This window comes from Schistocerca cancellata, chromosome 7, assembly GCF_023864275.1.
Source record: "Schistocerca cancellata isolate TAMUIC-IGC-003103 chromosome 7, iqSchCanc2.1, whole genome shotgun sequence".
Taxonomy (NCBI): Eukaryota; Metazoa; Arthropoda; class Insecta; order Orthoptera; family Acrididae; genus Schistocerca; species Schistocerca cancellata.
In genome coordinates, this window is record NC_064632.1 from 481718120 (window position 1) to 481742787 (window position 24668).

Consider the following 24668-nt stretch of genomic DNA (forward strand, 5'->3'; position numbering starts at 1 on the left):
TAATTATAAGTGGAAGGGGCCAATAGAATAATAATAAAAAAGGAAAATTTGAAGGTAACGTTTCCCTACACCAGTCAATCTGTTTGAGTTTTTAGAACCATAATTTTTCTGAAACAAACGACGGAATGTACACACTGTATTTTTGTGTTATGTAAAAAGTCGTGAAGAAAGGAATTTTTGACACACACTCACTTAACCCATCTGCGACCCCTAACTTTTATCGTGCTAGCCTTTGCTCATTTGCTCTGAAGCATGTAGTTTAAGATGGAAAACAATGATTCCAAAATTAGGTGCTATTTCCTCGAAAGCTTACAATCAGAGGGCAACGCCGTTCACGGTTTTAAACGGGCAACTAACTCCCGTAGCGAGGTGGACGTTTATCCAACTTCTCCAACCGAATAGTTATTGGCGAAGTAGCCTGGTGCACAGTATTTCTCGAAGTCCGATTTCAGAAATGCTTATCTGCAGTTACACCTCGACGCTGAGTCACGGTGGTTCGTCGTTATTAATACGCCATTTCGCTTCTATAATTTACCAGATTTCCCTTTCGTGTTGAGTCAGCCCCAAGGATCTTCCAGCTTTCCTTCTAGCACGGAAAAATTTGGAAATTTTTGGTAAGTTCTATGGTACCGAACTGCTGAGGTCCCTAGGCTTACACATTACTGAATCTAACCTAAGCTAGCTTACGCTAACGACAACACACATCCCATGCCCTATGGAGGAGTCGAACCTCCAACGGAGAGGGGTGGGGGGAGGGGGAAGGGGAGATGCACGAAACGCGGCAAGACGCCTAAGACCACGCGTCTATCCCGGTCATTCGAGCAGAGAGTTAGACACATACTGAAGTGTGCAAGTAAATGGGATGATTTAATTATCACAGGTACCACCTGGGAACGTCATCTGCAGAACTTAAAGACAGTGTTTCACGAGGTGAAGACCAGAGGTCTGTGCAGTAAGTTGGGAAACGGTAAGTTTTTTGCACGCAGTGTCTTAAGTATGCAGGGCGTTGAACCACTCAGTTACCACGTCGCAGCATTTGACAAGTCAACTGTCCATCAGATATTGAAGGATCTGCAGTCATTCTTCGCTAGGTGAACAATTATAACAAATTCATACCAAATGCGCCGGAATTCTCGCGTCTTGTCTACCAGCTTCGTAAGATTTGAAATATCTTTGGTCAGACGCTTGGCATTAAGCTTTTACGCGGATAACACAATGTTCCGCCCTGTCCCTTGCCTTGATACCTCTGATCCAAAGAAAAGCTTCATATGGGCTGCTGACTCATTGTTGTACGGGACTGGCAGCATACTGTTCCTCAGAAATCGAGGTGGATCAGAACAAGCAGCTGCCTTCGCATCTAAGACCGTCTCACCCTTGGCAAAAGAATTACTCCTGGACAGAGGAGATGCTGCTGCCATGTAATGTGTTAATTCTGATGCTATCCTGTGTGGCTCCAAAGCTCAGTTGGTCATTTATCACAAAGCGTTGGAGTCGTTGTTTAATCCTAAGACCGGACTCCCTGCGAAGACGCCACTGAGACTACAGCCTATTTCTTAGCAGTTACTCTTACGAAAACGATTTCCAGTCTACCACAAAACGTACTAATGAGGATGTGCTTTATAAGTTGCCCATTGGCCCCAATATGGAGTGTGACAGGGAGGACCAACCTTTACAAAAAACACTGCAAGACTTTCCCATCATCGACAAAGAAGTAGGAGAAGCCACAGTCACCATCAGATGTTGCGCAGCATTTTTGCGGTTTTCGGTTAGGAGGCCCACCCACCGTCTTAAGGTTGACCAGCCCCATTTAGACCTTATTTCTGTGTGATAGAGAGGCTCAGTACGTGTCAGTTAGTGTTGCTCCTTACAATAGAGGATGATGAGTGCCACGTTGTAGTTCTGCCTTCGCTCCATTCAAGCGTCCTCGAGCTGCTGTAATCTTCTCACTGGGGGATATCTCGCATGGAAGAGTTAGCTCGACAGCATTTAAGGTTATACTGGCCTGCGATAAGAACGCTTAGCGATCGTCCAGTGAGACAGTGTCACGCCTGATTGTATAACGAAGTGGGAATCTACCAGAAATTTACCCCGTCGCCAAAACCAGCCCAGCCGTGGCACAGAGTATACATGAATTTCGACGGCCCCCTTCTTGGGTAAAAGTGGTTGATCCTAGGTGACACCCAGTTAAGCTTCTCTTATCTGGCACAGACATCCACCAAAAGCGTGAGATCCACCATCAGGATGCTCACAACTGTTGCATGCTGGTCCCTGCTAGTGGCATGAGGTGTAGAGCCTCGGGGTTTCAGGCGTTCTGTCGGTACAGTGGTACCAAGTTCCTGACCACTCATGTCACCCCCCTCCCCCCCCCCTAATCCACTCCACATCCGACATTGACCTCAGATGGAAAGGTACAAAGTCGTAAATGAGGAAAGCAGTGCAAGGTATGGCAGTAGTTGACGCTCTTTCGCACTTCGTAGCCAGGTAACGCACCACCCCAGCAAATGAACGTAGTCCAGCGGAGCCTCTACACGGACAATGGCCCTGTACGTGCGTCGGATCTATTGCGCCCTGCTTCCTGGCCCCATCGTTCATGTTTTACGCCCCATTTCCGGAAGCCTATGTTGGTTTGGGCCTACACGTTTGGTCGTCGACCTGGGTGGACAGAAAGGGTGACAGTCCAACGACACGGTCGGCAACTTTTTGTGGTCAAGTTCAGAGAATGAAGGTGTGCGAGACGTATGAAACATTTACGAGCTCGACATGAACATAATACGCGCCCACCTATCTCCGATACCTGTAACCTGTCCGGACGACGTCTGTATTTCCCATCAACATGTAAGGTGATGACGCAATTGTCTCGCCATGATTATAACGTAAGATAAGGGTGGCGTTCTCGTTCCACAGGGTGGGGAGAACAACATCTACATCTACATCTACATTTATACTCCGCAAGGCACCCAACGGTGTGTGGCGGAGGGCACTTTACGTGCCACTGTCATTACCTCCCTTTCCTGTTCCAGTCGCGTATGGTTCGCGGGAAGAACGACTGTCTGAAAGCCTCCGTGCGCGCTCTGATCTCTCTAATTTTACATTCGTGATCTCCTGGGGAGGTATAAGTAGGGGGAAGCAATATATTCGATATCTCATCCAGAAACGCACTCTATCGAAACCTGGCGAGCAAGCTACACCGCGATGCAGAGCGCCTCTCTTGCAGAGTCTGCCACTTGAGTTTGTTAAACATCTCCGTAACGCTATCACGGTTACCAAATAACCCTGTGACGAAACGCGCCGCTCTTCTTTGGATCTTCTCTATCTCCTCCGTCAACCCGATCTGGTGCGGATCCCACACTGATGAGCAATACTCAAGTATAGGTCGAACGAGTGTTTTGTAAGCCACCTCCTTTGTTGATGGACTACATTTTCTAAGGACTCTCCCAATGAATCTCAACCTGGTACCCGCCTTACAAACAATTAATTTTATATGATCATTCCACTTCAAATCGTTCCGCACGCATACTCCCAGATATTTTACAGAAGTAACTGCTACCAGTGTTTGTTCCGCTATCATATAATCATACAATAAAGGATCCTTCTTTCTATGTATTCGCAGTACATTACATTTGTCTATGTTAAGGGTCAGTTGCCACTCCCTGCACCAAGTGCCTATCCGCTGCAGATCTTCCTGCATTTCGCTACAATTTTCTAATGCTGCAACTTCTCTGTATACTACAGGATCATCCGCGAAAAGCCGCATGGAACTTCCGACACTATCTACTAGGTCATTTATATATATTGTGAAAAGCAATGGCCCATAACAATCCCCTGTGGCACGTCAGAGGTTACTTTAACGTCTGTAGACGTCTCTCCATTGATAACAACATGCTGTGTTCTGTTTGCTAAAAACTCTTCAATCCAGCCACACAGCTGGTCTGATATTCCGTAGGCTCTTACTTTGTTGATCAGGCGACAGTGCGGAACTGTATCGAACGCCTTCCGGAAGTCAAGAAAAACAGCATCTACCTGGGAGCCTGTATCTAATATTTTCTGGGTCTCATGAACAAATAAAGCGAGTTGGGTCTCACACGATCGCTGTTTCCGGAATCCATGTTGATTCCTACATAGTAGATTCTGGGTTTCCAAAAACGACATGATACTCGAGCAAAAAACATGTTCTAAAATTCTACAACAGATCGACGTCAGAGATATAGGTCTATAGTTTTGCGCATCTGCTCGACGACCCTTCTTGAAGACTGGGACTACTTGTGCTCTTTTCCAATCATTTGGAACCTTCCGTTCCTCTAGAAACTTGCGGAACACGGCTGTTAGAAGGGGGGCAAGTTCTTTCGCGTACTCTGTGTAGAATCGAATTGGTATCCCGTCAGGTCCAGTGGACTTTCCTCTGTTGAGTGATTCCAGTTGCTTTTCTATTCCTTGGACACTTATTTCGATGTCAGCCATTTTTTCGTTTGTGCGAGAATTTAGAGAAGGAACTGCAGTGCGGTCTTCCTCTGTGAAACAGCTTTGGAAAAAGGTGTTTAGTATTTCAGCTGTACGCGTGTCATCCTCTGTTTCAATGCCTTAATCATCCCGGAGTGTCTGGATATGCTGTTTCGAGCCACTTACTGATTTAACGTAAGACCAGAACTTCCTAGGATTTTCTGTCAAGTCGGTACATAGAATTTTACTTTCGAATTCACTGAACGCTTCACGCATAGCCCTCCTTACGCTAACTTTGACATCGTTTAGCTTCTGTTTGTCTGAGAGGTTTTGGCTGCCTTTAAACTTGGAGTGAAGCTCTCTTTGCTTTCGCAGTAGTTTCCTAACTTTGTTGTTGTACCACGGTGGGTTTTTCCCGTCCCTCACAGTTTTACTCGGCACGTACCTGTCTAAAACGCATTTTACGATTGCCTTGAAATTTTTCCATAAACACTGAACATTGTCAGTGTCGGAACAGAAATTTTCGTTTTGATCTGTTAGGTAGTCTGAAATCTGCCTTCTATTATTCTTGCTAAACCGATAAACCTTCCTCCCTTTTTTTATATTCCTATTAACTTCCATATACAGGGATGCTGCAATGGCCTTATGATCACTGATTCCCTGTTCTGCACATACAGAGACGAAAAGTTCGGGTCTGTTTGTTATCAGTAGGTCCTAGATGTTATCTCCACGAGTCGGTTCTCTGTTTAATTGCTCGAGGTAATTTTCGGATAGTGCACTCTGTATAATGTCACTCGATGCTCTGTCCCTACCACCCGTCCTAAACATCTGAGTGTCCCAGTCTATATCTAGTAAATTGAAATCTCCACCTAAGACTATAACATGCTGAGAAAATTTATGTGAAATGTATTCCAAATGTTCTCTCAGTTGTTCTGCCACTAATGCTGTTGAGTCGGGAGGTCGGTAAAAGGAGCCAATTATTAATAACCTAGCTCGGTTGTTGAGTGTAACCTCCACCCATTAAAATCACAGGAACTATCCACTTCCACTTCACTACAGGATAAACTACTACTAACAGCGACGAACACTCCACGACCGGTTGCATGCAATCTATCCTTTCTAAACACCGTCTGTACCTTAGTAAAAATTACGGCAGAATTTATCTCTGGCTTCAGCCAGCTTTCTGTACCAATAACGATTTCAGCTTCGGTGCTTTCTATCAGCGCTTGAAGTTCCGGTACTTTACCAACGCAGCTTCGACAGTTTACAATTACAATACCGATTGCTGCTTGGTCCCCGCATGTTCTGACTTTGCCCCGCACCCGTTGAGGCTGTTGCCCTTTTTGTACTTGCCCGACGCCATCTAACCTAAAAAACCGCCCAGCCCACTCCACACAACCCCTGCTACCCGTATAGCCGCTTGTTGCGTGTAGTGAACTCCTGACCTATCCAGCGGAACCCGAAACCCCACCACCCTATGGCGCAAGTCGAGGAATCTGCAGCCCACACGGTCGCAGAACCGTCTCAGCCTCTGATTCAGACCCTCCACTCGGCTCTGTACCAAAGGTCCGCAGACAGTCCTGTCGACGATGCTCTGCTTTCATCCCGCTAGCGAGACTGGCAGTCTTCACCAAATCAGATAGCCGCCGGAAGCCAGAGAGGATTTCCTCCGATCCATAGAGACGTACATCATTGGTGCCGACATGAGCGACCACCTGCAGATGAGTGGACCCTGTACCCTTCATGGCATCCGGAGGGACCCTTTCCACATCTGGAATGACTCCCCCCGGTGTGCACACGGAGTGCACATTGGTTTAGTTCCCCTCTCTTGCTGCCATATCCCTAAGGGGCCCCATTACGCGCCTGACGTTGGAACTCCCAACTACCAGTAAGCCCACCCTCTGCGACCGCCCGGATCTTGCAGACTGAGGGGCAACCTCTGGAACAGGACAAGCAGCCAAGTCAGGCCGAAGATCAGTATCTGCCTGAGACAGAGCCTGAAACCGGTTCGTCAGACAAACTGGAGAGGCCTTCCGTTCAGCCCTCCGGAATGTCTTTCGCCCCCTGCCACACCTTGAGACGACCTCCCACTCTACCACAGGTGAGGGATCAGCCTCAATGCTGTCAGTATCCCGGGCAACTACAGTCGTAGTCCGATCGGGGGATGCGTGGGACGAGCTGGTCGTCCCCGACAAACCCCCATCCGGACCCCCACAGTGATGCCCATTGGCAACAGCCTCAAGCTGTGTGACCGAAGCCAACACTGCATGAAGCTGGGAGCGAAGGGATGCCAACTCAGCCTGCATCCGAACACAGCAGTTGCAGTCCCTATCCATGCTAAAAACTGTTGTGCAAGGAACGTCTGCCCGCATCTCGTGGTCGTGCGGTAGCGTTCTCGCTTCCCACGCCCGGGTTCCCGGGTTCGATTCCCGGCGTGGTCAGGGATTTTCTCTGCCTCGTGATGGCTGGGTCTTGTGTGCTGTCCTTAGGTTAGTTAGGTTTAAGTAGTTCTAAGTTCTAGGGGACTGATGACCATAGATGTTAAGTCCCTTAGTGCTCAGAGCCATTTGAACCAAAGAACGTCTGAACTAATCTACAGAGAGCGCAAACAAATCTACACAAAATTTAAACGGTTATTAAAATACCAGATTGCCTAGTTAATGCTGTAATGCTGCTACTTGGGCACTGCTGACACACTGCTCGGCGGTGGAAGGAGACTACGCGATTCTACACTATTCAGGTACTAAAACGCGATGCTACAACTCTCAAATACTACAATAAGCCCGAAATTTATGAATTAAACAATGCAAGTACCAAAAACACACAAAGAAATTAAGAATTAAACTATGTAACAAATGAGTGAGCTAGGAGTATACGACTTGCTGCTGCAGCTGCTTATCCAACGGCGGCAGGGAGCCAACTGACTGTGACCAACCGACACTAGCCGTTCAAAACAAAAACAGAAGACTAACTACTCCGCAAATTTACAGTATTCAGGTACTAAAACGCGATGCTACAACTCTCAAATACTGTAATACGCCCGAAATTTATGAATTAAACAATGCAAGTACCAAAAGCACGCAAAGAAATTAAGAATTAAACTATGTAACAAATGAGTGAGCTAGGATTATACGACTTGCTGCTGCAGCTGCTCATCCAACGGCGGCAGGGAGCACACTCACCAGTGGAGGTTGAGCAACTCCCTCAGACGCTACCTCGCCAGCCTGCTGAACGCCCTCCAGCAGCCACGCCTGACAATAACTGGCGTCCAGATGGAACCGCCAGCTGGGCCTCCAGCGTTTCTAGACCCTACCCGAGCACTTGAGCCATAAAATTTTGCACTTTCGTCCTTACCTGCCACTTGAAGGAGGGAAGGGTCCGTATCTGCAACAGCCGCTAATGTTATTGCAAGGAAGACGCGGAACCAACGATGCTGGCAGGCAGCAAAATGGTTGCGGCTGACGCCGACAGAGCGTACAGGCACCTTGGAGACAGCCTATGGTGTTCTGGGAGAGAAAGTTAGCTGGTCGCCGACTGAATTCACTTGTGCATTTGCTCATTTAGAAACCAGACTTGCTAATAATGTACTACACACAGACAATTGCTTCTTTACGGGTATATCTCCGTCTGCTCTCTTAAACACATTACGTGTGCTGTTCACGTTTCTGTTTTCTGTAGGGTTTCGATCGGTTTAGTTCTTTGGATTTCTGGGAACTTGGTATGGCCCCGGCAGATTTTCCCCTGCCGTTTGCGATTTTATAGTTTTAAACCAGTACGCTGGGAAAGAGTTGTAAAATGTATTTGTTGTATAACGTACCTTTGTGAGTAAGCGTGAGACCGACGCATGGTCGCCACAGTACGCATGCGCGTGTGCTCCCAGGATGCCATGTGCTCGGTTGGACGCCACTTGTAGCCGAGTCATCTCTCAGAGTGCCGACATGCACAACCGTGTCTTTTCGAAGGGAACAACCGGGACCTCCACATTAAAATTCAGACCTGGCGCCCAGTGATTTTCAGCTGCTTCCGTACATAAAGCAGTTCCTTGGTGGTTAACGGTTCAACAACGACGTAGTAGTGAAAATAGCAGACATGAAATGCGTTTCCTCACAGGCGGCAGATTTCCCTCGTGTCACAATTCAAGCACTTGTTGAGTGGGATGAAACATGTTTGATTATAATGGAAAATTTGTAGAAAGGCAGATAAAAGTATGTGGAACACGGACAAAAATGTGTTATACAGACTTTCTTTAAAAAAAAATCGTTTGCGTTAGTGGTATACCCTTGATCCAATGATATGAGAAAAGTCGCAGTCGGAAATACGTGAGGCAGAATCTCACCGTGATCCAGGTCGTGCTTCTTGTAGATCTTGTACGCAATCGCAACGTGTATATCTCCGGAAGATCTGAAGTCACCACAGTCACGTGACATGCTGAACTGACGGTAATTATGTTTACTGCAACGACAGGAGCACATTCAGAACGGCAGTTACCTTCAGCTTCCTAGCAGTGTTGTTATTCTCTCAATTTGTTAGCAGACGAGAAGATCAACAGGATATATAAAATCGCCAAGCATCTAAAAGTGTGGGTTTGTGTTCCCGCAAAGTATCCTGTGCAGTAATAAAGAGGCTGCGGTCTTTCCCGCTGTTACCTTCGCAACTACTAATCGATTTACGGCTATATGACATTTGAATAACGTCACTCGTCGATCACGGTATTATGGTGAACGTCTGCAGTGAAGCTCTACATGAGGTTAAAATACGGGGTGTTTGAAAAATACGCTGCTGAAAATAATTGAGGGAACATGACTTCGGGCGTCTGCCATATTTCACTTAGAAGTACTTGAGGACTGGTTACGTTACCAAATTATACATCTATTTTTCACAAACTATGTATGCAACAAAATTTCATTCCGTCCCCGATCGTTTGCATAAAAAGAACTGAAACGTCCGAAACGAGTCGAAAGCAAAGTGTAAACTATCATTCAGCTCGTCACTCGGTGTGTTTTTCATTCGACTTTGAGCTTCAATTACGTCTGGTCTCTCCGTGAGCATTCATCACTCCCTGACTCTTATGTGGCATGCTCCGTGTAAGTCTATGAAAGTTACCTTGTGGTATCTGTTCACATTCTTCAATAACAGCCCTTGAGAGTTGTTGGAGAGTTTGTTGGGGAACAGGATGAGAAGGAACATGTGTGTCAAGCATGTCCCATATGTGCACATTGGGTTGAGTTAGGGAATCACCGCCGGTCATTCCCACAGTTCAGTGTCAGGCTTCGCAAGACATGCCTTTTGGCACCTGTAATCCAGTCTCTGGCATTCGAATGAATTCAGGTCCACCACCTTATGCAGCAGTTACCATATGGTCGAACAGGACACGTTCCATGTACTGTCTCGCCAGTGAGGTGGCCATAGGAAAAGAGAAGATTCGTTTGCTTGTCCTCACAGACCCTTGGAAATACGTCGATTTACTGGACAACATTTAGCAGGTACCGCGGACGAGGGGCTTCCGTATACGAACACAGCCATCACCTGGTATCAGAGGATGTCTGGCCTCGTCTGTCAATAACACATTTCGCAAGTGACAAAGTTGCTGGTTGACATAGGTACAGTTTGTCCAACACGCCTCGTGTACTGACCTGTCTCCCAGAACCGCGCCCTCAACCTGTGGATGAGTCATGGAAGGTCATTGACATCTGCAACAAAACGACCGAAAGTCCATACTTTTTTGATCAAACTGACTGACCATAGAGCTTTGACTGCATTAATGTGTTGCACTGCTTGTGCTTGGTTGAACACAAGCCCTCAAATTGCAACTGCCAGCTGTATACCTCACCAGAAAACACTGGGGCACCGGTACTCGCATTCTTCTGAGTGGCCACTGGAATGCATAAAACAGCCAACGGATGCAGAATGGTTTATTTGTAGCCTACAACGAAAGCAAGGATCTCAAGATATGCAATAGGACAACAGAAACAGAGTTAACGTAACGGACGTTGATATATGTCAAATGTTACTATTCCAATCTTTGATCACAATATTAAGTCCTTCGATGATGATCGGTGTCAGTCAGTAATGACCATATTTAGATGTACAATATAAAAAATGTAGAACTAATGGGCAGTCTATCCTTCTTTTTTCTTTTTTCTTTATTGTTATTTTAACACCTTATGCAAAAAGTGGGTCGGCAACGGCAATGGCAATAGTACGCCGCTCTTTGGCCACAGATATTACAAATAGAAACAAGGAAGACACAGAAAAACAAAACATAGTGGTAGACAAAAAACAATACACACATGAGTAAAAAACACAGAGCCGTTCACAGGTGTAGTAAAATAAAAAACGTTCAGCACATTTTTTTCTTTTTTAAAAATCTCATTTTGTTCGCTTTAGTTCGTTGTATTTGCTCAGGGCGGACGTCGTCGTAAGACATCCAATTAATTTCTTTGATGTTCATTTAACTCAGTTTTTTGTTAATTACAGAGGGTATGTAACCCTCTGACCGAACACGCTGAGCTACCGAGCCGGCGTACTTGTACACGAACACTGATGAATGAAGTGACACATGTGAATGACTGAGCATGGGCGATGAAAACACTGAAGCACTAACACGACGGCACACACAAAGAACCGATGGCGATGATCCTCGGCGCGTAAATGTTCACTGCCAAAATTGGAAAAGGTGGGGGAGGAGGGGGAAGGGAGGGTGTAGATGCCAGTGGCAGAGGAGATGGGAGGGGGTGGAAAGAAGGTACGTGGGTAGGGGAAGCCCGGGGGAGGGAGGGAGAAAGGGAGGAGGGAGAGAACATATAGAGGCTGCCGTAAGGAAAAATAGGGTGTGGAAGGGGAGGATCAAAGTTGGTAGGAGGGATAGATGGAGGGGATGATGGCATCATCAGGGAAGGGGAGTTGGTGGAAGCCACCTTGGGCGATGGTATGGAGAGTGGAGAGATGGAGAGCGTGGGAATATAGTCGCGCCACTGGTCTGGCGTGGGAGAGGATGGGAGAGACAAGCAGGTGAAGGGGGTCAAGTTTACGGGAGGTGTAGGGGATCTGTATCAGTTCGAGGAAAAGGAGGACGAGCGGGAATGGAATAACGTCATATAGGATCCGCGTGGCGGAGAGGAGACGGATGCAATAGGCGAGGCGGAGCGCATTGCGTTCTAGGATTTGAAGGGATTTTAAAAGGCAGGAGGGGCGGTGATCCATGCTAGGTCGGTGTAGCAGAGGATAGGGTGGATGAGGGATTTATAGATGTGGAGGATGGCGGAGGGGTCCACACCCCACGTACAGCCAAAAATGAGCTTGAGGAGACAGAGGCGGGAGCCTGCCTTGGCTTAGATTGTCTGGCGATGGGGGTCCAGGAGAGGATCTATCCTTCAAAACAATACAGTATTTCCTGTCACGATATAGTCTGATACAAAATGGGAATGTACAGATAAAATAAAGAAAAACATACCCATTCTACACCATATCCTAATGTGATAAAGCCATAATGGCATCGTATAAACATAGAAATACACTCAGAAAAGCATCGTCACATAAACTAAGATATGATGTGAAATAGGCCATATCGTCCACACAGTCATTTTGCAAACTGATGTTACTGTACAAAACATACTGAAGTGCAGTAGCTACCAGAAATATGTTTGCCTATATGCTCCATAGATGTCGCTAGTGTGAGCCTACAGTTATTCTTCATTTACATAAGAACCAAAATATGATAAAAATACAGTAGATAAAATACATTTAGCAGACTTTTAAATTTTGATAATTACTGTAGAAATCAGTTGAGATAAAATAAAAGACTAATACAGCAATGTATAAAATTACTTCAAGGAAATGTGTAAAGGTAATAGGTTTTGAAAATTTTTGGTGAATTTAAGCTAAAAAATTAAATATACGTAACACACTGGCTATAGCAACTTATAAATTACCTATGAAAGATAAAATGCTTATATGATAAAATAACTGTATGGAAGAAAAGACAGATCAATGATCAGCACCTTCTGTTGGCTTGGCCGCCAGGATGTTATGTAGGCGCGTAGCTATCATAAGAACTTAACCGCTAGGAGGCTTTTCGTCTCCCACAGAAAAGGTTCATACAACATATTAACGGTGAATAAATAAGATTACATAGTCTGACCATACAATCCACGAATAGATAGGATGTAATCAGTTACAGGATTATAGCGTCGAATCTATGGCAATCACAACTGCTACATACGACCCTGTACACCGCAGAAGCATTAAATTTATCAGAATTATTACTCAAACAATGTTTTACATGGAGTTTCAGAGCGTTGTTAACTTGGAAACCACATCGAACCGTACAGTTCCTGAAACATTTTTCTCTTTGTTAGGACTTTATTCCGTAAAATTTCATTGGAATTGTTTTCGGTTTTCATTTACTACTTCTTTTTTCTGGGTACCTACTAATTTCTGTTTTTTTTATCCTACTGTACGGGCGCATAACATAATTGGCCGAAAAACCGTTGGATACTGCAGTTTATTTTAAGATATAAAGTTCTTGCCGTATTTCACTGTCGGCAAATGGTAATCGAAAGCGTCGGTGGAACATTGAGGTGAAAAAGGCCCTTTTATATCTTGCTGGGTGGCATGAACTGGCACCGATGACAGTATCTGTACATGTCGGCTTTCTGAAAAGCGAAAATTTATGTCTGTTATAAACTTTCTCAATAGTAAGGTCTAAATAGACAATGGAGCTCGCTTCTTCTAGTTCTGTAGTAAAAGCTATTTCTTGGTGCATGCTGCCTATAGCTTGAACCTCATTCTCGTCACCCTTTAACAGTAGCAAGATATCGTCAACATAAAGTTTATGATATATAGTCTTGTCTTTTAGTTGTGGAAAATTACCGAAGAACTTACATTCCAAATCGTTCATAAAAATGTCTGCTAACGTACCAGCGAAAATGTTACTCATCCAAAGACTATCTTTTTCTTGATATATTTTGCCTTTGAAGGTAAAAAAGTTATAAGTTAACGCAAATTCTAAAAGTTCTATTAATTCTTTGTATTCTGCAGTACTAATCTTGTTACCAGTTAGCAGATGACGTTTAATGATCTGTGTCGTTTCCTTTATTGGGACACTACTGCAGATGTTTTTTACATTTAGGGAAGCTAGTGTCGCATTATTTGAATGATGTATATCCTTAATCGCATTAGCAAGGTCAGATCTGTTTTTCGTTCCAAAATTGGTAAAGAACGTGTAAACTGCTTTAAGCTTGTTGTTAAGAAACTTATTTAGTTTACAGCATGGCGATGACAAATTGATAAGAATTGGTCAAAATGTCATCGGTCAATAGAGTTACACACTACTTCAACTAACTTATGCTAAGAACAATCTACGCACCCATGCCTTAGGGAGAATGCGAACGCCGGCCAGAGTGACGGCGCGGTTCTGGGAACATCAGTCTTGAGCCGCGCTACCGCTACGGTCGCAGGTTCGAATCCTGTCTCGGGCATGGATGTGTGTGATGTCCTTAAGTTAGTCAGGGTTAAGTAGTTCTAAGTTCTAGGGGACTGATGACCTCAGATGTTATGTCCCATAGTTCTCAGAGCAATTTGAACCATTTTTTTTTAGGATGCGAACCTCCGGCGGGAGGGGCCGAGCAATCAGTGCATGGCGCCTCTAACCGCGCGGCAATTCCGGACTGCTTAACAATTGGACCGACTTGATTTCCCTTCTTATGTATCTTAACCTGCAATCTCAGTTGTAGGAGTTTAGGATTCACGATTTTTAGCAATTTATTTTCATAATCGTTAAGCAGAAATTGGGAGCTGTCTATCTTTTTCCGTTGATCTATCTGGAACTTCCGCGTTTGGTCTTTGTGAACTTCTGTTATCTCATTTTCAGTAAAGAATTCCTCGGTTTTCCTAATGTAGTCTTCTTCATGAATAAGGACCGCTGTATTACCCTTATCTGCGCGGATGACCATTGCATTCTCTTTTCCTAACTTTGTATTAAGACTTTTAAGATACAACTCTCGTGATTGACGGTAGTAGAAGAGTTACATTGACTGGATAAAGCTTTATTAACTTTAACGGATGTGTCCGCAACTTCTAGTTTCGTCATCTTAGGATTCACAAGCCATTTTAGTTTCAAGTACGACTCTTGTAATGGTTCTGTTATCAGCATTTGGAGTGACATTATGTTGTAAAACTTTATTCAGCAAAGAATTTTTCATCCTCATTCAATTCAATATTTGTCAAGTTAGCTACCCTATCATGAAAGAGGTGTTGTCCAACGCCACCTTTACATTTTACAACATTAATCTTCTGAAGCTTTAATAGTGTGCCTAACTTTTCCTTATGCCACTTTTCTATTTTATCAACATTATTCCTTACTCTGTTAGAAATTTCCTGCCAAAAAAAATTGAAACTGAGTACTAGACAGATCGTTACATAATTGTAACTGTAAACTGAATGATTCTTTACTAACAGGTCTTTATGCTTACATGATCCACTTAATTGGGCCCTAATCCGGTTCATTTCTCTTTGGTCTTGCATTGACAAGGCGAGGGCTGACCGCAGATCAATTTTCACTTTCGCATAATTCGGTGTGACACCTGCTCCAAGACACTGCTTATTGAATTTAATATTCATTACCTGAGTACTGATTTTCTGCTTCAGTTTACAGAGACTTTTCACTTCTTTCGGGCCTCTCGCCGCAAAGCGATCATTTTACTATGTTGCGTGTTGGCCACTGTCTCTTTAGCCATCGGTATCTGTTAAGTGGTGCCCCCCCCCCCCAATTCTTTGTGCACATTGTGCCCAACTTTTGACTGCCCGCCATTTCCTGACGGAATGCCCCATTTTTAACCGCTTTCGTTCCCGTTTTAGATAACGACAGGCGGGCTTTCGACCGCGTTTTACTTTCTACCCGTCGCAGCAATATGACGAAGGCCATTTAATTTTTACTTCTGGACCTCCGTTTTTCTATGGCATATTTTGTAGACTTTTCTCCGGTCCCTGTTTTTAACTGTCTTCTCTTCCTTCTATTGAGATTAATGTGTGGTCGTGTTTAACTTCTCTCTTTGTCTTCGTGTTCTACAGTTCTGACATAGGCGCGTATGACCCGAGTTGTTTTAGCGCCCTAAAACAAAACATACAACACACCACTGCCGACCATCAGAAGCCTACTAAGCCATCCCCTCAACCTAAGCAACCAACTCATCCCACGAGTAAGGAAAAACGTCCTTCAAAAAATATTTCCAAGTTGAAGAAAGCGGCAGTTAATCCTTCGAATCAGAGATCTCTCTCCCTCTCAGACCTGACTATGCTCTTGAGGGTATGGACTTAAATCGGAGAGACCGGAGAACCGGGGACAGATTACTGTTCCCTCTGTCCTCCCAAGTAAAACACCGCCTCTGCGGGAGAAAGAAACTACTAAGCATCGCTAAACAGTGACTTCCGCATGGACATCTGCGTAGCGGTGGATTATAAATGGATACCGATCACATTTGGAAGAATTACAGATCTTAGTCCAGGAGAAACCGCTCTGCATCTATATGTTCAAATGTGTCTGAATTCCTAAGGGACCACACTGCTTAGGTCATCGGTCCCTAGACTTACACACTACTTAAATTAAATTATGCTAAGAACAACACACACGCTTATGCACTAGGGAGGACTCGAACCTCTGGCGGGAGGGCCGCACAGTCCGTGACATGACGCCTCAAACCGAGCGCCGCTCTGCATCTGCTTACAAGAAAATCATTTTAAAGTCGCCGACGCACCTGCATTGCAGGGAACCACCCCTACAGGAAGGACGATACTACTGGAGACGGGGATAAAGGTGGAATGGCTTTTTTCGTTCATGACAGAGGCCATTCCTGTCCTGTCTCTGTTACTAGCACCTTTTAACATCACGCTATCCCTTTGTATCTTCCACCTCTTGATGTCTATGGATGTAGAGGCACTGACAGAACTCTTCTGGGCACTCCAACGCCCATTCATCCTTATGGGGAGTCTTCAGAGCACACAAAGTGCTGTGGGGCTCGGCTACCACTTGCTCCAGTGGTCGGATAACTGAGCGACTCGTCCATTCCGAGAATATCTACCTTCTGAACACCGATCAGATGAGACACTTTTCCACAGCTACAAAGCCTGTTTCAGCCCTTGACCTTTGTTTTTGTTCCGCAGCTATTGCAGATTTAGTTCAGTGAGAAGTGGCTACAGATTTATATTCTAGTGACCACTTCCCTGTGTGGATCCGTCTGCTGACTTGAATGGAGACTGACATGACACCACGAAGATGCGTGATTCAAAGGGTAAGTTGGTGGCAGTACAATCGACAGGCGAATTTTGAGCAAAAGGATTGTATACAAGAGAAGGTGGCCCATATCAATTGTGAGATGCAATGGGCTGCTGCAGAGTCCATCCCAAGGGGCTAGTAACCATCTCAGACTACGGCCTGTACCTTGGTGGAATGACGAATGTCGATTGGAAATCAGAGCCAGACAAAAAGCTCTGCAGAACTTCAAACACCATCCAACTACAGAAAACCTTCATGCCTTCGGATCCACGAAAGCACATGGAGGTGAGTGATAAAAGAACGGAAGACGGCTTCCTGCAAGGAATTTATTGTGTTGGCAGAAGAACCAACACCGTGTTACGCGAGGAGGCCGAAATGCAAGCGTCTTAGCTCAGGCAGGCTGGCGTGAGGAGGGAAGAACTATACTGACGTGAGGTCTGGAACATGACAGGGAATGAGTATTCAGAAAGCGGACGTAATTAGTTTGATACTTAACTTTAATCCATAAATGATGAACGTCGCTCTTGACGGTACATGATTCACAATATTATCTGTTCAGAATACATTCTTCAAGATATGACTTCTAGTAACTGAATATGGCGCGTTGCTAGGTGGTAGCAAATGACGTAGCTGAAGGCTATGCTTAACTGTCATCTCTGCAAATGAGATCGTATGTAGACAGTGAACCATCGCCAGCAAAGTTGGCTGTACAACTGGGGCGAGTGCTAGGGAGTCTAGACTAGACATGCTGTGTGGCAGCGCTCGGTCTGCAATCACTGATAGTGGCGACACGCTGGTACGACGTACACTAACGTACCGCGGCCGATTTAAAGGCTACCACCTAACAAGTGTGGTGTGTGGCGGTGACACCACAGAATTCACAACTTCAAATAATTGATCCACTGGTCCACTTCCACTGCACAAATATGGGACTTAATAAGACTGATTTCAGGCAAGGGCTGTGCACATTCCTTACCACCTTTTCAAGTAATGTGGTCTTGGTGGACGCACCAGAAGACATGACTCAGGTTTTAGTTGAGAGCTTTCTTGCTGTCATTATGTCATCCAGACAAGTAGCTGCTTTCCAGGTGTTCCATAGAACTGTTGAGATGAGGAAGCTCCATTTCTAATCGCATAATGAGTACAACCTTCGTTCTCCATGAGGAAAATGGAATCAGCTCTGTCTGTGGCTAGAGACACTGCTCCAGGACCTGATGAGATCCATTATGCCATGCTTTGTCATCTGTGCCCTGAAGCGAAACGACATCTCCTCTCTTGTATCAATGAGATCTGGTTTGATGGACACTAACCCACGACTTGGAAGGAGGCAGCATTAATTCCATTTTGGAAATATGGCAACGGCCATAGCGCCCCTAACAGTTACCATAGTGTAGCCCTTACCAGCAGTATGAGTAAGATTCCTGAACACATGGTCAACCGTCGCCTTGTCTGGCTGCTCGAATCTTGAGGTCACCTGAGCCACTCCCAGTGCGGTTTCAGGCGCTACCGTTCCACCCCTTACAACTTAATTGTACTGAAGACGACGATATAGGAGTCCTTCTTACACCGAAACCATTTGGTTTGTGTGCTTTTTGACCTCGAAAAAGCATACGACACTACTTGGAGATACAATATCCTTAGCCAACCAACTCCATGAATGGGGACTACGTGGACGCCTGTCACTTCTTACCTAATCCTTTCTTGAGGCCCAGCGTTTTCAACATCGGTTCGGCGATGCTTTTTCTGACTGCTATGTTCAAGAGAATGGTGTCTTCCAAGGCAGTGAACTCAATGTCACACCGTTTGCCATTGCTGTCAATGGCATTTCTTCTGCCGCCAAGAGCCCTGTCAAATGCTCTTTGTTTATGGATGACTTTGCAATCTTCTACTCTTTCTCTAACGTTACAAAGACGACGATGACAGCCATTGAATATTTTGAAATGTCTTAGTGGAAAAACATGGGTAGTTGACAGTTCCACCCTCTGCAGTTTTACAGGTCATTTGTTCGATCACGTTTAGATTATTGCAGCGTGGTATATAATTCAGCCCGTATTTCCTACCTCAAGATGTTAGACGCTGTGCGCCTTGATAGTATTTGGATCTCGGCTGCAGCCTTTCGGACGATAGTAGTTCACAGTCTGTGGTAGAGGCTGGTGAACCACCATTCTGAATTCGGCGATGTATCCTTTTGGCTCGACGGGCACTGAAAATCTCAGAGTCACCTCGCTCAAAGGCGTTTAGTGTAGTGTTTTCGTCCATTTTAAGTATATACCACGGTTTTATCGTTGTTTGTGCTGGTTGGTTGCAGCAAGAGAATGTTCTCAGGCGTTCTGTTGTTTTACCTGATGGGGTTCTCAAAGTGCGTCTTCGGGAACAATTTACAAATTACGATTCTGACTGTCATGGCATTCTGATGGCACTGGAGAGGATTCACAGACATCACTACTCAAGGTTTGTTGTCTGTTCCGTCTCGCTTCGTAAAGTATCAGCACTTCACAAAATGTATCCAATAGTTCAGCTGATTCAGCTCATCCATGACTTCTTGCAGCAGATCCAGCAGCGTGGCAAGGGGATGATGTTTTGCTCTATACCTGGCCGCATCGAGATATAGAGTAACGACGTGGCCGACAAAGCAGCGAGGAAGTGTATCTCGATGATGCTGTCCGTCAATGTCCCATCCTGTTGCAAACCATCACATCATTTTGTAATCGACGCATCATGCATCAGTGGGAAACTGAATGGTCGCAGGTGACAGAAAACAAAATGCGGTCGCTCAAAAAGACCACTCAGGTGTATCGCTCCATTAGTAAAGGGAGACAATGCACTACTGCACTGGTGTACAGCAGTTGCCTACTACTGAAGAGCGTAATACGGCCTCTAACAACTGAAGATCGTAATACGGCATCCAACAACTGAAGAGCGTAATACGGCCTCCACCGGTATAAATAATCCTCTTAGGAGAAAATGATATTATGGAAAAATATTAGTCATGGACTGTGCGGCTGATCCCGGCGGAGATTCGACTCCTCCCTCGGGCATGGGTGTGTGTGTTTGTCCTTAGGATAATTTAGGTTCAGTAGTGTGTAAGCGTAGGGACTTATGACCTTAGCAGTTAAGTCCCATAAGATTTCACACGTATTTGAACATTTTTTGGAACATTATTTGTTTTGATGTCCCCTACAACCTCTCAGAGTTTGTCGGTTTAAATACTTTTCACCCCGTAGATTTAGCACTATCCAGAAAACGTTGTTACGAGAAGTTCCATTTTAGGTGGCCTAGTATTCATATTCAGGTGCCAGAATTAAACATCACTTACTCACTCCCAGCATTATCACCTGTAGGTAAATTCCGTATGCTTTTGCCAACAACTATTCCAGCAAATAATCCATCGCAGACCATTTCAAACGTATACTCCTCTTGTTTTGTAAGGAGGATCAAGCATAGTATGTCTTCTGCATTTGTGAATGTTTGCCGTCACGAGAAAACGCAATTTTGTGTATTATGGTGTATAAACCTAAGAATATTTTAATAATTTGTCGCTCCACAACTTCAATACGTTTCACCAAAGATATAGTTATAGAATTACGTCATCAGAGGCTATAAAAATTTGATTTACTACTACTTTCCGCCGGTACGTGAACAGTACCCTGCAACTGCATTTTATGGCATTTCGCAGTTTCCTGTCTTCTTATTAAGTTGCGTAGAAAAGCTTCAGTGTTGTTGTTATTACACGTCACTAAAACACATTTCCTATCTGCATACATAACTTTGAAAGTCTTTGACAGTAGCTGATGGCGAGTCTGCATTAATGTGTGTCACATAAACCCAATAAGTACAACACGCGTTAATAACATAACATACTGGAGTGTATCCTTCTCCCTCCTTGACTTCTACAAGTACTGGAAATGCTGAAAATGCTGGTGCAAGTACATTCTACTCTAGTTAATATTTTTTCTTCTTTTTTTGCCTTTTATGTGAAGATGGAAAAAGTATAAATTTCTTGTCAGAGTGCGTGTGTGTGTGTGTGTGTGTGTGTGTGTGTGCGTGTGTCTGTATGTGTGTGTTTGTTAGTGGGTGGGTGTATGTGTATGTGGGGAAGGGGGGGGGGGGGAGAGCGGCTGGATGCTATCTGTTTGGTCTTTATGTAACCGTTGTTTTAAGAATGGAAGAAAATTGTGGGTACAATTCATGCTGGAAAAGAAGTAGTAAACTTGTCTCCGGAGTAAAATATACCTTGGAAAGCGTAAATTATTAACTGAATACGAGAATTACGTTTAACATCTTGTGAATTATGGATTGCGAACTGCTGCTATTTTCTACAATAAAACATTCCATTCCACTGTAGGTGCTTTAAATGGGTTTTATTGCCAAAATTTTTCAGAATAAACCATTTAGAGTTATTCACTTGTACTTTAGTAAACAGGGCCCAACATGACAGGCTGTGATGTGGCGTTAACTCGGAAATATCACTGCTACGAATTTCCAACTGAGCGTCCCAATATGGTTTAGGACACCTGCACCTCACTTGCTGTCGCCAAAAAGTTGAAACATCCTTGAAACCAGCGATCTGCCGCAGAGCGCACTCGTGTTTCTGCGTCGCTTGAGAACTTCAGCATCAGTGAGAAGCAGCTTGATTTCAGGATATGTGAATTCACAGAGTTGTGAATCTATAAAAGAAGAAAAACAAGATTATAACGACCACATAATTTTATAAACGTATCATTTATGTGCTAACGAGATAAATTATTAGAACAAAATTGTAAAAATATTCTGCTGATCAGGTACATTGCCAATATGTCAGATCATATAGAAACTACTCCAGATACGCAGGTATCCCTGCTCACAAATGGAAAGAAATACACTTCCTTCTTTCAACTATCACAACTTAGCTGAGTGCAGTTGAACTGAATTTGAATAGTTGTAACTTAACAATGCGGTTACGAGTGTCCATTAGTAACACTAAGGAGTATTATATAGACTATAAGCACGTATCCAACACTATAAAAAACAAATATTTAACATACTTACATCATTAATGCTGTTGGCAATTAAGAACCGAACTTGCCAATATGAATCCTCTGCGTATTTATACAGAACTGGCAGAAGATGTCTGTGTACAACATCAGATAGTTTCTTAGCTTTAAGCAAAGCGATTAAAGCCTGTGTCGCCTCCAAGTGAAGACCAATCTGTAAAAATAAACGAAAGTTGTAAAAACTGATTCGCTATGTGTACTAGTTAAAGAGCGTAAGTGGATAAAAATTGTCTTTATGTACCTTATCTTCCAGGGCCTTCTCGAAAATGGGTACTACATGAGAAGCAAAAAACTGGACATCAGCGTCTTCAGCTATAGCAGGCAACATGGACAGTGCCATCCTTCGCACTAGCATATCTTCATCCTCACACAGACGATGAAACAGTTCACCTAGGTACTCTGCAATCAAACAAAATACGAAAATCAAATTCGTTTCAAAATGATAGTTGACTACAGAGGTTTGTTTTTCAATAAGCTTCAAGTATACAGTTCATCAGATTTGATTAATTACCTTTTACTGTGGGAGTAACTCGTCCATAAATGGCGCATAGCTTCTTGCAAGCCAATAGCCGAGACGTACTCCTTTCTTCTGCCGCTAGCTTTTCTATATTCGCAACTGTGTCCCGATAGTTCGGATGTGTTACGTCAGCACCGTAACTGATGGTTGATTTGTGCTCGTATACTTCTCCAAGAGCACACTCATACCAAGTGGGAGCCTGAAAAATAAACGGGACGTTAAGAAAAACGAACACTGAAAAACAGAATGTTTGACAACATCTGTATATAATTTTGAAAATCCAGGTAAACCCCATGCTCTAGAGCAAATGTTGACTGTCATTTACAATGAAAACCAAATTGGTCTTTAGAACACCAAATTCAGTACCCAGTTTAGTGATAATTTGTTCTAATTTTAGTTTTGGTCGCCCTTAACGTGTTCCGCAACGTGTTTATAGAATGTTTCCAAAAAACTCTGAAAGTTTATCTGCTAATTGCATGTTGGGCCTACTTCACTGTTGTTAATAGTTTTGGGCCGTTTGTTACGTATATGCACTATCATGATCCCAGATGCTGACTGAAATTATTTTAATTCCGCATTTCTATTACTGTATTTATACAGTCAAGATTCGTTGTTACCCTTCGTAATGAATTGATGCATTATCTTATAAATTTCAAAGTATGGCATTCAGGTAGCTCTGTAATTTGCATGAACTGACTGATAAAATAACGATGTGAGAACACCTGCCTGAAAGGAATCGTAGAGAAGAACTTTAATCATCGCGTATGACCTTTCTACGACAATTACCCCGGAAGGTAGCCCTACCGTTTAACAGGTGCTCTAAAATGTGCGCCTAAGCGGAGAGTGCACCATGGCCTACACTTTTGGAATAATCGAGTATGAGAGTTAAATGCGACTAGCAAATATTTTCTTCAGAATGTAAATATAGTTTCTAATTTAAAAATATGAATAGGGGAGAGAATATACTGCGTCTTACAGCAAACGTGATCTTAATATAAAGTGTAACTGGTGAAGGTAATCTCAGAACGACCGTTGTTGCGCTGGTGGTGTGACATACCTCATCAGGTAGCGAGGCACCGCACCAATGCGACATGGCGATGTTCATGCCCGGGTCGCAGATCATCTCGTCATCGTCATCCTCATAGAAGGGCTGCCTACGCCTGAGGAACACCCAGAGGCAGCATCCTCCTTTCTTGCACAGCAAACTCCGGAACAAGCTCCGAAACATCTACGAAATGCAAACGGCCGTATCAGTATCTGTTGAATGCCCCGCGACTCATAGATATCAGCAAAAAAAAAAAAAAAAAAAATAAAATAAAAAAAATAAAAAAAAATAAAAAAAATAAAAAAAAATTGCGATGCATCTTAGGAATTCGAATAATAATTGTAAATCTTCATATATTCAGAGAGGATCCTGATACGTGTCGGCGTTAATGTCGATAGTAAGTCGTCTGCAGATGATAGCGAAACCAATAAACTTCTCCTTGTGTTTAGGAAGAGGCGAAGAGTAAAAGATATATGGGCCAAAGAATTTTTGTACCAGTATGTAGGGATATATCGATTTCTAGGAAGGAAAATTTAGATTGTATCATCTAATTTGAAGACGTTATCATCCGTAGCAAGCGTAATGTCCAGATAGATGTAGGTAGGATCAAATCTGTACAGTTTGTACAGAAACCAGATGGCACTGATAAGAATCGAGGGGAATGAAAGGGAAGCAGTGGTTGGGAAGGGAGTGAGACGGGGTTGTAGCCTCTCACCGATGCTATTCAATCTGTATTTTGAGCAAGCAGTAAGGGAAACAAACGAAAAATTCGGAGTAGGAATTGAAACCTATGGAGAAGAAATAAAAGCTTTGGGGTTCGCCGCTGACATTGTAATTCTCTCACAGACATCAAAGGACCCAGAAGAGCAGTTGAACGGAATGGACAGTGTCTTGAAAGGAGGATATAAGATGAATATCAACAAAAGGAATAACGAGGATAATGGGACGTAGTGGAACTACATCAGGTGATGCTGAGGGAATTAGATTAGGAAATGAGACACTTACGGTGGTTGATGAGTTTTTCTGTTTAGGCAGCAAATAACTGATGATGGTCGAAGTAGAGAGGATGTACAATGTAGACTGGCGATGGCAAGGGAAGCGTTTCTGAAAATGAGAAATTTGTTAACATGGGATAGAGATTTAAGTGTGAACAAGTCTTTTCTGAAAGTATTTGTATGGAGTGTAGCAATGTATGGGAGTGAAACATGGACGATAAATAATTTAGACAAGAAGAGAATAGAAGCTATCGAAATGTGATACTACAGAAGAATTCTGGAGATTGCATGGGTAGATCACGTAACTAATGTTGAGGTACTGAATAGAATTAGGGAGAAGAGAAATTTGTGGCATATATTATGCAGAAGG

The 24668-nt window shown here is 43.8% G+C and overlaps 1 protein-coding gene across 1 annotated transcript in view; it reads right to left on the reverse strand.

Moving 5' to 3' along the window:
• The window catches only part of LOC126092835 (uncharacterized), a 157476-nt gene extending 134095 nt beyond the window's left edge, over window positions 1–23381 (reverse strand). The window contains exons 1-4 of the mRNA XM_049908565.1: window positions 23316–23381; window positions 22322–22457; window positions 21983–22140; window positions 21737–21895 (exon numbers count right to left, since the gene is read on the reverse strand). Coding sequence (XP_049764522.1) covers window positions 21737–21895; window positions 21983–22140; window positions 22322–22457; window positions 23316–23381 — 519 coding nt within the window. The remainder of the gene's footprint in view (window positions 1–21736; window positions 21896–21982; window positions 22141–22321; window positions 22458–23315) is intronic.
• Between the last annotated feature and the right edge of the window lie 1287 nt (window positions 23382–24668).